The 13049-nt window shown below is 58.5% G+C and overlaps 1 protein-coding gene across 1 annotated transcript in view; it reads left to right on the top strand.

Annotated features, from left to right (window-relative positions):
- The first annotated feature begins 6285 nt into the window (after positions 1–6285).
- The window catches only part of MYO15A (myosin XVA), a 51221-nt gene continuing 44457 nt past the window's right edge, over positions 6286–13049 (top strand). Inside the window, exons 1-4 of the mRNA XM_045824481.1 lie at positions 6286–8428; positions 8486–9972; positions 11948–12030; positions 12644–12707. Coding sequence (XP_045680437.1) covers positions 6286–8428; positions 8486–9972; positions 11948–12030; positions 12644–12707 — 3777 coding nt within the window. The remainder of the gene's footprint in view (positions 8429–8485; positions 9973–11947; positions 12031–12643; positions 12708–13049) is intronic.

Genomic DNA, 13049 nt, shown 5'->3' with positions numbered 1-13049 from the left:
TGCAGGGTCAAAAGGCAGATCCATTTTTAGTTTTCTGAGGAAGTTCCATACTGCTTTCCATAGTGGTTGTACCAGTCTGCAGTCCCACCAACAGTGCACTAGGGTCCGCTTTTCTCCACAACCTCTCTAACACTTGTTGTTTGTTGCTTTGTTTATGATGGCCATTCTGACTGGTGTGAAGTGGTATCTCATTGTGGTCTTAATTTGCATCTCTCTGATAGCTAGCGATATTGAACATCATTTCATGTGTCTTTGGATTTTCTGTATGTCCTCCTTGGAGAAGTGTCTGTTTAAGTCCTTTGCCCATTTTTTATCTACATGGGTTTTCTACTGCAGCAGGTGGTCTGCACCCCAACCTCCACTCTTGAAGGGTCATTTGTAATCTGCAATCATTCGCTCAGCTGCCAGGACAAAGGACCACCCAGTGTGTGGCTTAAACAACAGAAATTTACTTCCTCATAGTTCTGGAGGCTAGAAGTCCAAGATCAAGGTATAGACAGGGTTGTTTTCTTTGGAGTTCACTTTCTCACTGCATCCTCGTATGGCCTTGCTCAGTCCTCCTCTCCCATTGGAACGTGGACCCCGAACACGTCATTCCTAGGGCTGGCTCTTTCTCATGGTTTAGCTGCCCCAGCTTACCCCGCGTGATTGTTCTCACCTCAGCCCTCTCCAGGATGCCACCAAAACAGCTCCTGCCAAGGCCAGATGCCACATGTCACTACGGTGACCATTTCTAGCCCTGTTTCCTTGGGCAAGCCTGGTGCAGTTGGGGGCAGCCAGTGCAGCCCCCTTCCCTGGCAGCTCCTCGTTCCCACACAGCCTTCAGGACTGGCATCTGAGCCCCCTCTTCTCACTCTGCCCCTGTCCTAGGCAGCCTTGCCCCACCACCCCCCGCCTCCATCTCTCCCAGCCTGTGAGCCTGAACCGCCTCCTTGACTCTCTACCTGCAACGTCCACAGTAACCCCAGACCCTCCCTGGCCCACGGCACACCTGCCATGTTTCCACATCCCCACCTGGCCTCAGACATTGACTCCCCCATCCACTCAGCTGCACCAAGCCAGCCCCAGCAGTCTCCCAGGTTCCACCCTCTCCCAGCCCCTCTGCAGCCCTCACTTAGTGTACCCACCGCCCTGTGTGAAGCTGTCCCAAGCCAAACCTCTATCCTCTCTCCCTGCCTCCACAGTGCATCCCCTGCTCCACACAGTCTCTCAAGAGCTGGGAAAATGACATGTGAGCAAATTCACATTTGAGCTGTGTGGCCTCAGGCAACTTTCTACATCTCTCTGGGCCTGTTTCATCATCTGTTAAGTGGAAAAGACAGTCCCTACTTCCCGAGGTTGTGGTGGAGGTTGGATAAGTCGTGTGTGGCCTGGTAGTTCTCAGCACAGGCCCCACTGCTAACCCGCCGTGGGCTCTGGGCTGAGTGATCTGACCTCTTTGAGATGGAGTTCTTTGTCTATAAAGTGGGAATAGCAGTTCCCATTTACATATTGTGAGAATCTAGTGAGTTATAGGAAAGCATCCAGCACTGAGCCTGGCACATAGTAAGACTTGGCACTGTTGATTTAAAAAAATGAGGGGGGGAGGGAGAGAAAGAAGGGCTTTGGTTGCCTCCCATACCCCACCCCCAGGGATAGCACCTACAGCCTAGGCACGTGCCCAGACCCGGAATCAAACCCACAACATTTTGGTGCATGGGACGATGCTCCAACCAACTGAGCCACCTGGCCAGAGCAGTGTTAATTATTTTTATTATTTTCAAAATGTGAATCTTGCCTCGATGATCTTGGTACCGTTAAACCCTGCCATGGCTCCCCACTATTCGGGGATGGAGACCAGAGTTCTGCCCAGCCTCCATGGGCGAGGGCAGGTCCTTCCTGCCCTCTGAGCTGCTTCTCCCTCTGCACGCCCCACCCCTCCGTCTTCTCCCTGAATGGCTGTGCACATGCCATCCCACCTGCGGGAGCATTTTCCTCTTCCACTTGATTAGCTTCCTCTTGTCCTTCAGATCTCCACTCATGGTCAGCTCAGGGAAGCTCCCTGGCCTTCCAATGTGGTGTTTGGCCACCTGCACGGTGGCCTGGCCTTCTTAGCTCTTCTCATGTAGCAGTTTCCCCCTTGTTGGTGTGGCTCTTCACCTAAAGTCAGTGTCCCCTGTGATCCTGGAGCTCCCTGAGGGCAGAGACCATGTGACCTCCAGCACCCAGTACAGTGCCTGGCACAACCGACACTTGAGGAAAGAATGGGACTTGTGTCCTGACACCCCTCTGTGCTTGCTGCAGAGGCACCTGAGAGGGAGGTGGGGCCCTGAACCCAAGAGCCCAGAAAGGTCCTGTGGGCAGGACCTGCAGCCAGCAGTTGCCCAGACCACCCTCCCGGAGTAGATGGGAGCCACGGCCAGTAATGTCAACACCAGCATCAGTAATAAAGGCCCTTCACTCCAGATCAGACACTGTGCTCAGCTCCCTGTTTCTCTCTTCCCTCAGCCCCGGGAGCAGGAGGCACCAATAGAGCCCACACTCACAAGCGAGGAGACCCAAGAGGCTGTGTGAGCTGCCGTGGTCAGATCCAGGGCAGGAGTCACACCTGACCCAGAGCTCTGAGGTGCCCCACTCCACATGCCCTGGGCTCCTCTGAGCGCCGTGGGCCTGCCCCCAGTGTGGCTCTCCTCTCGAGCTCATCTCTTCATCTGAACAGCGGGCACTGGAGCCCACAGATGCCTGCCTGAGGTGTACCAGGGGAGCCTGTTGGCCGCTTGCAGATGCTGGCCTCTCAGTGGCTTGTGGACAAACTCCAGGAGGCAGGGAGTGTGGCTTTAGGAGGGGTCCTTGAGCCTGAAACAGCTCTGCCCCTATCCCTCCCAATTTCCTCAAATGTCATACAGACCTGGAATTCAGGGTGGACTCTGATGCCCTGAGCTCTGCTGGGAGCTCTCTAAGGAGTGTTCCCACTCACTGTCTCCAATTCCTATTTACCTCATTTTCCCTTTTTCTCTTTTTAAGTGTTACTTTTTTGTTTGTTCTTTTGAATCAGAAATGCATTCACATGTTCCAAAAATCAAACCACAGAAAGGCTTACAGTGAGATAACCACTTTCATAAATTTCTTGTGTATCTTTTCCAATTTTTCTACATGAAAATAAAAGCAAATGTGAACTTATATTCTTATCCACACACACTTCTTACAAAAAGACAGGCCTAGGTGTGTATTACAGACAACTCACTGTCCTGCACCCTGCTGTATTCAGTAGCAGATCCTGGGGAGTCTTCCCTCCCAGCACACAGAGATGGCTCTTTAGGAGCTTTAGGGTCGCTGTGCAGTGCTGCATGGTGGGGTGTACTGTGGTGTGTTACAATACGCTGATGAGCAGTTTAGATCCAGGATTTCCTTTGTGCACAGGCTCTGTGCTGTTCCAGTTCCAGTGATGGGTCCCTTCCTCCCCCCACACCCCTTTCTCTGTAACAGCTTCATTGAGATAAAATCCACATCCCACACGATTAACCTGCTAAGGTGTGTTTGATGCAGGGGGTTTGGGTAGGTTCATGGGCACACGCATACCCTGTGACTACTGCTGTCCTTTCTTCTTTGAACCCTCACCTGTCAGATAACCCCTCATTCCCACCAATTGTCTGGGACCACCCTGGTCACTCTGTGTAGCTGCTTCCAGTGGTCTGCTCTCTGTCCTCATAAGTGACCTGACCCATGTGCCTATTTGCTACAGCTTTCCTGAGCTCCTCTTCAGCCACTCAGCATCTCCTTGAGCCCGAAACATGCAGCCCAGGGCTCATTCCTGGGCCTGCCCACCATCTGCACTTCTGCACTGGGGTCCTCCAGAGCTGTGGCTGTGGCACCACCTGATGCCACTGGCTCCCTCCCTCACTGATGTCATTGTTGCCCTCAGCCCTGATCTCTGAGGAGCAGCCCCCCACTCCCTCCCCCAACTTCCTGACAATGCCTCACATCTGAAACCCACACCTCCAAAGTCGACATCCTGTCCCTCCTTTACCAGCTCTCCCAGCTCCTTCCTCCTCTCAGCTCTGGCCTCTCCATCCTCACCCCTGTTGATCACAGAAGTCTTGGAGGTGCTAGGGGCTCCCCTGTAATCCAGTGGGCTCTACCTGCAACACATTGCGACTGGCATCCCGCCACTTCCCTCTGCCTGCCCTGCCCTAAGCCTGGTCCAGGCCCCTGAAGCAGCCAGAAGGACCCTGTGACGACTGAGGCGCAATTCCACCCCTTCTCTGCCGTACTCATGGTCCAGCCTCAGTCACAGTCAAAGCCAAGGCCTTACCATGGCCCTATACATCTGCCCCCAGGAGCTCCCTGATTGCTCTCGTTTCCATCAAGCTCCCTTCTGCTCCCTGGGGGTTGCCTGCAGCAGGTGCCACCAGCCCCTGGCATGCCATGACCCCCGTGAATTGCTGGGTGCCTGACTGGCTCTCAGTGAACCCTGTGGGAGGAAGAACAGAGACAAGAGGAAAGTGAAAGGGCAGAGGAAGTGAGGAGATAGGGAGAAAGAGACCTTGCTTGCTCACACATTCACCTCTCAGTTCCCCACCCCTTGCCTGAAAGGGCCTTTCACTGTCCCTGTTTCACAGCTGAGCAAGCTGAGCCTCCGAAACCACCTGAAGGCATGGAGTCAGCAAGTAGCAGAACCAGGGCCAGAACCTCTCTGTTCTGGGTTCTTTTAATCAAAAACTTAATGGACCAAAAAATTCACTTTGGGACCTGAAGCTTAAACACAAGTTCAGTGAGGGGAGAGCTGGACACTACCTGGAGGTCTGTCTTCACCCACCCTGGGCCCTGTATGTCCTGTTCTTTGATCCTTGGGCAGAAAGGAGGAGGAATGGTTCTGAGATCCCAGGCCCCAGAGCTGCCACCACCAAGTTCTCCCTCCACCCTCTGCTTTTTTTTTTTTTAAGATTTTATTTATTTTTAGAGAGGGGAAGGAAGGAAGAAAGAGGGAGAGTAATATCAATGTGCAGTTGCTTCTCGCATGCCCCCTACTGGGGACCTGGCCCAGAACTCAGGCATGTGCCCTGACTGGGCATCAAACCTCGACACTTTGGTTCACAGTCTGACACTCAATCCACTGAGCCACACCGTCCAGGGCCACCCTCTGCTTCTAACAAGCCATGTCTCTGTCTCTTATAGTGCAGATTCTCAAAAGGGGGCTAGTCATCAGCCTGACAGTGGGCATATAGCCTTGGGTCAAGTGTCCACCCTGGATCAATGAGCTACACACAGAGATGGCCACTGCTTCTCAGCAAGGGCCAGAGCTGGGAGAAGAGGGCAGGGACTTCGAATACAGACCACACACGTGGCATCTCCAGCCACATATGCTCCCCAGCGGCTTTGCCAGGTCTTGCTTCCTCCTTGTGAAGGACACAGGGCACAGCTTATTACTCCCATCCTACAGGTGAAGAAAATGAAGCCCAGAGAGGGCAAAGGGCTTTCCCAAGGCCATACGACCAGTCAATGGCAGAGCTGGGGATCAGAGCCTGGCCTGAGCCACCTGTTTCTGTTCCCTCAGCCCCTGGCCTGGGGCCTTGAAGGCCCTGCCAGGGCTCCACTGAGGCACACCACCTCACCTGCCTTTGGGGCTGACAGCCTGGTTCTCCCCAATGCATTATTCATGCTCCCAAGAGCCGGCCAGCTCCAGTTACGCTGACCAAAGCCCTGGGCATCTGCCCTGTCTGCTCCCCACTCCCTTTCCCGGGACATGGAGGGTACGAGGCTCCCCTCCAAGACAACTTGGTGGGTTCTGAACATCCCACTGTGGCTCAGGAGATGCAGCTCCACTCTCACCCAGTGCAGACGTGCTGGGTGGCTTGGGGAAGGTGGCTCCCCTCTCTGGGGTTCAGTGCCTTCCTCTGTGAAGTGGCAGTGACACAAGCACTCACTTCAGTGGGCTGAACCAGCTGAGGCACAGGGAGCTCTTTCCAGCAGGTCAGCATGGTGGTCCTTGTCACAGCTCCAAGGCCAAGATGGTCTCCCCCAGCCCAGGCTTCACTGGCTTCCCCTTCTTCTGGATAAACGACACCCACGTACTTTCCACCACAGCTTGAGGGTGAAACCCAAGGCGGCCTCTTGAGCAGATGAATTATGGATCCACCCCCTTGGAAACCTGGTCCCGGCCAACAGCAGCTTAGCTGTCCCTCCCCAAGCCACCCAGGCCAGTCCCGGCTTGTAGAGCCACAGGCAGGAGACCCAGCAGAATCGCTGGTCTCCAGGTCCCTACGCTTGTGACACCAGCCCCAGCCCAGTGGGGAGCAGACAGCCACCATGGCAAAGGAGGAAGAGGATGAGAAGAAAGCAAAGAAAAAGAAGGGGAAGAAGGGGCAGGAGCCGGAGAAACCCAAACGGAGCCTCAAGGGGACGTCGCGATTGTTCATGGGCTTCCGTGACCGCACACCCAAGATCTCCAAAAAGGGCCAATTCCGGAGCGCATCAGCCTTCTTCTGGGGCCTCCACACGGGCCCGCAGAAGACCAAACGCAAAAAGAAGGCACGCACCGTGCTCAAGTCGACGTCGAAGCTCATGACGCAGATGCGCATGGGCAAGAAGAAGCGCGCCATGAAGGGCAAAAAACCGTCCTTCATGGTCATCCGCTTCCCGGGCCGCCGGGGCTATGGCCGCCTCCGGCCTCGCGCCCAGTCACTCAGCAAGGCGTCCACGGCCATCAACTGGCTCACCAAGAAGTTCCTCATCAAGAAGGCTGAGGAGTCTGGCAGCGAGCGGGCCACAGTGGACGCCTGGCTCAACCGCTCGGGCTCTCACATAGGCTCCCGCAAGCTGCCCTTCCCATCGGGTGCCGAGATCCTGCGGCCTGGAGGCCGCCTGCGGAGGTTTCCCCGGAGTCACAGCATCTACGCATCTGGAGAGCCCGTGGGCTTCCTGCCCTTTGAGGACGAGGCCCCGTTCCGGCACGCAGGCTCCCGCAAGTCATTGTATGGGCTGGAGGGCTTCCAAGACCTGGGCGAGTACTACGACTACCACCGCGAGGGTGACGACTACTACGACCAGCAGTCCTTTTACCAGTATGAGGAGGAGCAGGAGCCCCACCTGGCTGCCTACGGCCCGTATGGCCCTTACACCTCTTATGGCTCTTACAACCCAGCCTGGCCGCCCTATGGAGACAACCCTCATGGGTACCCACTGGAGGATCCCTACGACTACTACCACCTGGACTATTATGGTGGCTCTTACTACCCCACATCTCCCTATGGCTACAGCTATGGCTACGACGATTATGAGCCCCCCTATGCTCCCCCAGGGGGATATGTGTCTCCCTACAGCTACTACGATAGTTATGAGGGCGAGCCATACACCCACGGCTACTACCTGGACCCCTTTGCCCCTTATGATGGGCCATACGTGCCCTACGACCTCCCGTACGGTGTGCCTGCCTTTGATCCCTACAGCGTGCCCTACAGTGCTCCCTACGGCGACCTCTACCCTGAAGGCATCTATGGTGGTGGGGCCCAGGCTATATACCCCCCAGAAGTGCCCTATCTTTACCCAGAGGAGTCGGCCTTCGCATACCCATGGGTGCCACCACCCATCCTATCACCCCATAACCCTTACGCCCACCCCATGGATGACATCGCAGAGCTGGAGGAGCTGGAGGAGCCGGAGGAGGCGGTGGCAGAACGGCAGGGCACCTCCTTCCGCCTGCCCAGCGCCACCTTCTTCGAACAGCAAGGCATGGACAAGCCGGCCAGGTCCAAGCTCTCCCTCATCCGCAGGTTCCGCCTCTTCCCGCGGCCCCAGGTGAAGCTGTTTGGGAAGGAGAAGCTGGAGGTGCCCCTGCCCCCCTCCCTGGACATCCCTCTGCCCTTGGGGGATGAGGAGGAGGAGGAGGAAGAGGAAGAGGTTCCCCCAGTGCACACCGGACCCTACGCCTACCCCTTCTGGGGCTTCCTTACGCCGCGCCAGCGCAACCTCCAGCGGGCCCTGTCGGCCTTCCAAGCGCACCGCGCCCACCGCGGCCTGGGCTTCAGCCCTGAGTTCGGCCAGCCCTCGCCTCGCCCGGCCACCTCACTTGCACGCTTTCTGAAAAAGACGCTGTCGGAAAAGAAGCCCGTCTCGCGGCTCAGGGGCAGCCAAAAGGCCCGGCGGGGAGCCCCCGCAGTTAGGGAGGCCGCCTACAAGCGCTTCGGCTACAAGCTGGCCGGCATGGACCCCGACCGGCCCAGCACACCCATAGTGTTGCGGAGGGCCCAGGCAAGGGCACGCAACAACAATAACTCACACGGCCTGCCCGCGCCCCCGCCAGCTCCCGCGCCCGTGCCCGCGCCCGCGCCGCCTGCCCACTGGAGCGCGCTGCTCTCCCCGCCTGCTGCGCGGCGGACCCCTAGCCCCGGACCCCTGCCCTCCAGCCCCTTCTCCCCAGCTCTCTCGGGCCTACCCCGGCCGGCCTCGCCCTATGGCTCGCTCCGCCGACGCCCACCGCCTTGGGCCGCACCAGCCCACGTGCCGCCACACGGCTCGCTCCGCCGCCACCCGCCGCCATGGGCCGCGCCGGCCCACGTGCCGCTGACACCGCAGGCTGGCTGGTGGGCCTTCGTGGAGCCCCCTCCCGTGAGCCCCGAGGTGCCTCTCGACCTGCTGGCCATCTCTGGACCCCGGCCCTCCTTCCAGGGCTCCCGCCGGCGAGGGGCATCCTTCAGCTTCCCCAGGACCTCCCCACCAACATCTCGGAGGCACGCCTGGCCGCCCCTGCCTTCCCCCCAGCCCTCTCTGAGAAGTCTGCCCGGCCTGGGCTACCGATCCCCCTTGGGCCCTGCATCCCCTCAGCCTTCCATGCGGGCTGGCCCCTTCCAGCCCACCTTCTCGCCCCTGCCCCGCCGCCCAAGGTCACTGCGGGAGCCCCTGTCCCCACACGGTGTCTCTGGGCGGGTGGGTGGCCCACAGTCACCCTTGCCTTCTCCTCTACTGGGCGCCAGCCGGCGACACTATTCACTCAACCTGTCCTCCCGCCTCCCACACACGTGGCGCCGCCGCAGCGAGCCGCCCACCAGAGCAGTGAAACCCAGGATGCGCCAGTCCTTCCAGGGGCCTCTCAGTCCTAGGCCTTGGCCTGCACCAGTGGCTGTGGCTGTGGCTGCAGCTGCCCCTGAGCTCCGGGAAAGCCAGCAGGAATCGGAGGACTCAGAAGTGCCCTGGACAATGCCCCTACTGGCCCCCAGCTGGGATGTGGACATGCCTCCCATTCAGCGCCCATCCTCACCCTGGCCAGGACGCACCTTTTCCAGGCCACCTCCAATACCGGAAAACCCCTCTCTCCAGCAAGTCAGCCCTGTGCTGTCACCTGACCCCCAGCTGGAGAACAGTGACTTCACCACTGTCCTCCTGAGTAGACACCATGATCCGGGGCCTGGAGAGCTGGCCAAATCGGCCAGCCCCAGCCCTGGGAAGCCCAAAGAAGAGGCCCCCGCTGGGGACCCAAAGCCACCAGCAGAGCCCGAGCCCCTGACCCCAAAGCCCCCCAAGGATTCCTCCCTAGAGAAGAAGGTGTTAAGGCTCAGCCTCTCCCACCCTCTGGCCAAATGTGACCTAATGAGGGCTACGTGGCCACCATGGCGCCGCTGGGGAACGCTGCCCAGTGCATCTGCCCGCTTGCAGCCCACTCGTGCCATGGGGCCCCTGCCCAAGGCAGGTGAGCTGCGCCAGGCAGGTCCTGGGCGTTTTGCCATAGTCATGCCTCAAGTGCAAAAGTCGAGCTCTTTCCAGCAAGTTGGTCCTGACACCCCGCAGCCCTCCACCCAGCTGACTGAGGACCCAGAGCCCAGCCCCAAGCCAAGAGCCTGGAGTTTGCTGTGGTCCTGCCTCTGGCTGCCAGCGAAGACACACCAACCCTGGCCACAGGCACACACCCACCCCCCATCCTGCCGCCTGGGCCCTGAAGCTGCCTGTCCACCCCATGGGGACCCCTGGGAAGAGGCTGGCCCAAAAAGCTGGTGGAACAAGGTATGGGGACACAGGTCAGAGGGAGGGCTTGGGGTTCTGTTCTGGGAAACAGGGCAGGAGATCATCTCAAGACCATGTTGAGCTGCTGCTTTTTGGGCTTCAGTCTTCCCATCTGTGACTTGGGTAGAACAGCCCCAGGTACAGGACAGTGGCACCAGAAACTCCTCCCAAGTCACTTTGAGGAAGGGATCTCATCCTAGCCTGGGCTCTGAGCAGCCCTGTCCCAGTGTAGTCTGTATGGCATATCTGTACTCAGCTGCCCCTTAGAGATTCTGGCTGGGTACAAAACTGCAGCACTTGCCTGTCCACCCTTCCCACCCTGTCCCACCCCAATGCATGTTCATACTTTCTCTTGTTTCCTCCTGACCCTCCCTCCAGTTGGAGTCTTCTTTCTCTCTGGGGTTCCTGCTTAAGGGCCCAGGGTGTGCTGCAGGATTCTGGACTCCCTGAGGTGAGGGGCTCAAGAACCAGGCTTCCACCCTCTTCATTGCACAATGGGGAAACCGAAACCCAGAAGGTCACACGGTGGATCAGGGCTGAGCCAAGACTCCTCCCCAGTCTTGCTGCCTGTGGGGTGAGGGGCAGGCAGCTTTCTGAGGGGTGCCAAGCCCATGCCTGGCTGTCATGCTCTGTGGTGGAATGTGAGCCCCATACTGAGTAGCCTTCAGTGAAGGGGGAGTGGTCACCAGAGCCTCCCCGGAGACTCCTGGGGTAGGCGGGGCATGCAGGGGCAGCAGGCAGTTCTCAACCTATGCAGACTGTGCCCAGTGCAGCGGGCAGCCAGCTCGCCCGGCAATGGCGACAGGGGCAGCCTGGCTGCTGGGGGGGCCCTGTCCCCGGCGGCGGGTACCCAGAGCTGTGTGGGCCACAGCGTTGCGGGAGCGGGCTGCAGGGCGCCCTGGGGTGAGGGGCAAGGATGCCTGGGCCCTCCTCACCCTGGAATACGTGAGTGGCTGAATTATTCAGGGTTTGCGGCCACTGGCACACATGGGCAGCAGGCTGGTAGGCGGGAGGCCAGGGCCCCAGGGCAATACTCCCCGTGGCCTACTTAGCATGCAGGGCTCCCTCCTGGTGTCCCCTTTCCTCACCTGCTCAGGGAGGGGTGTGGGCTAGGCCTGAGAGACTGGATAACCATGTGGGCCCAGGTGTGCCTGCATGCCTGTGTGCCTGAGCTGTGTGTTCGGGTGTACCACAGCCATGAGGGGAGCCTGTGTGTGCGCACCAAGCTCTAAGCAGCTACGGCATTCGTGGGTTCACGTGTGTACACACAGGCACAGAGGAGATCCTGCAGCCCAGAGGTGGTATCAGGACTTTTATCCCAAGACACCGCCCCCCCCCCCACCGAGGTGTGGGGACAGCCTGAAGTGTCCATGCACATGAAATTGTGTCAAATGGGTGCTGAGAGCCCGTGCCTCGAGCCCGTGCCTCGAGCCAGGCACCACAGGCCTTCCTGCATGTCGGCACCTTGCAAGCCCACAGGTGTGCATGGGACTTGTCTGAGCCACAGATTCCACTGTGTGCAGGTCTTTGCGTGTGGGCCTCCGTGCTTGCCCCAGCCTAGGCACCAAGGCACAGCACAGAGTGGAAGAGCCTTGGTCTTGGTCTTCCTGGAGGCCACATGCACCAAGATACAAATGTTCCAGTTATCACATGAGCAAAGACTTGGGGTTCACCCTGGAAAAGGATGTCAGCATTCAGAGAGCTCGGGAGGCCGGGAGGGCTTCTGGCCAGACAGTGTGCGGCACCCACACCCAGGTCAGACACAAGAGCACGTAGGGATGCTCGGGCAGAGGGCGCCACTGCCCCCGAGTAAGGTGCCACAGCTGCTTGCCTTCTAAGGCAAGGAGGCCCACAGGCCCCACCTGGCTGTGCTTCAGGATCCCTCCTTCAAAACAAGAGCAGGTCCCAGTTGTGTCTGAGTCAGGCGGCCCCACATGGGCACCTCAGACCCGTGACCGCAGACCCTCTCTCACAGATGCATTCCATCCGAAACCTGCCGTCCACGCGGATCCTCGGGCAGCAGCAGGAAGACGGTGTGGAGGACATGACACAACTGGAGTGAGTGGGCACATGGCAGGGTCAGGGAGGGGTCACTGGGGAGAGCTCCCCTTCCTACCAAGGGCACCCTTCACCTTCTGGAACATTTGCAGAGCCTCAGTTCCCTCATCTGTAATGTGAGGGCCACACAGTGTCACAGAGGCCAAATGTGTGCACAGTTCAGCTCTGGAAGTGAGGTGGGCCTGGGTCCAACTCCCTGCCCCACCACTTACCAGCTGGAGGGCCTCGGGCATGTCAATTTATAGCTGTGCCCCTCAGTTTCTCATCTATAAGATATGGGTGGCATGGCTGTTGTTATGAGGGCGCTGGCACGCTGGTGGTGCCTGAACTCGAGGGCTGTGCTGGCCTATATCATTGTCCAGGTGTGGTGGCTCATCCCTTATGTCTGCTAGCTCAGAGCATCCTCAACCCAGTGAGTGAGAAAGGGCACTGATTATCATACCCATTGGACAGATGAAGAAACTGAGGCACAGAGAGGCTAAGTAACTTCCCAAGGCCTCACAGTTAGTTAGTGTCAGAGACAGGGCTTGAACTCAGGTCCTTTTGGCCAAGACCCTGCACTGAAGGGAAGTAGGCCTGGCCTGACTGCCCTTTTTCCTTCCTGCCCTCCCAGAGACCTCCAGGAAACCTCTGTGCTGTCCAACCTCAAGACCAGATTTGAGCAGAACCTCATTTATGTGAGTCCTGGGGGGGGGCTCGGCCCTGGGCTCGAGGCTGCCAGGCAGCTGCCTCCCTGTCTCCTGGGTCCTCGGCGGGAAACATCGATCTCTCCTGCATGGCCCCAGACTTATGGCCTCTCATTTCCACTCTGAGGTTTCTACTTTTTGAGCATAACCTACTGGAGCCTGGAGCTCTGAAATCCAAGGTCCTAAACAGCGCCCTAGAGTGGCGGCTGCCGGGACAGAGACCCGGAGACAGGGAGCCCAACAGAGAACGCTTCCAGAATCCCTGAATCCATAGACCTGGGCCCCAGGAGTGGGGCGGCCAAAGGGAGGAAGGGAGCCACTGGCCGCAGAATG

This window comes from Phyllostomus hastatus, unplaced genomic scaffold (genome assembly GCF_019186645.2).
Source record: "Phyllostomus hastatus isolate PE091 unplaced genomic scaffold, TTU_PhHast_1.1 phas_scaffold_55, whole genome shotgun sequence".
In the NCBI taxonomy this organism is placed as follows: domain Eukaryota; kingdom Metazoa; phylum Chordata; class Mammalia; order Chiroptera; family Phyllostomidae; genus Phyllostomus; species Phyllostomus hastatus.
Note: the sequence above shows the minus strand (reverse complement) of the source record. Positions and strands in the feature narration are given on the sequence as shown.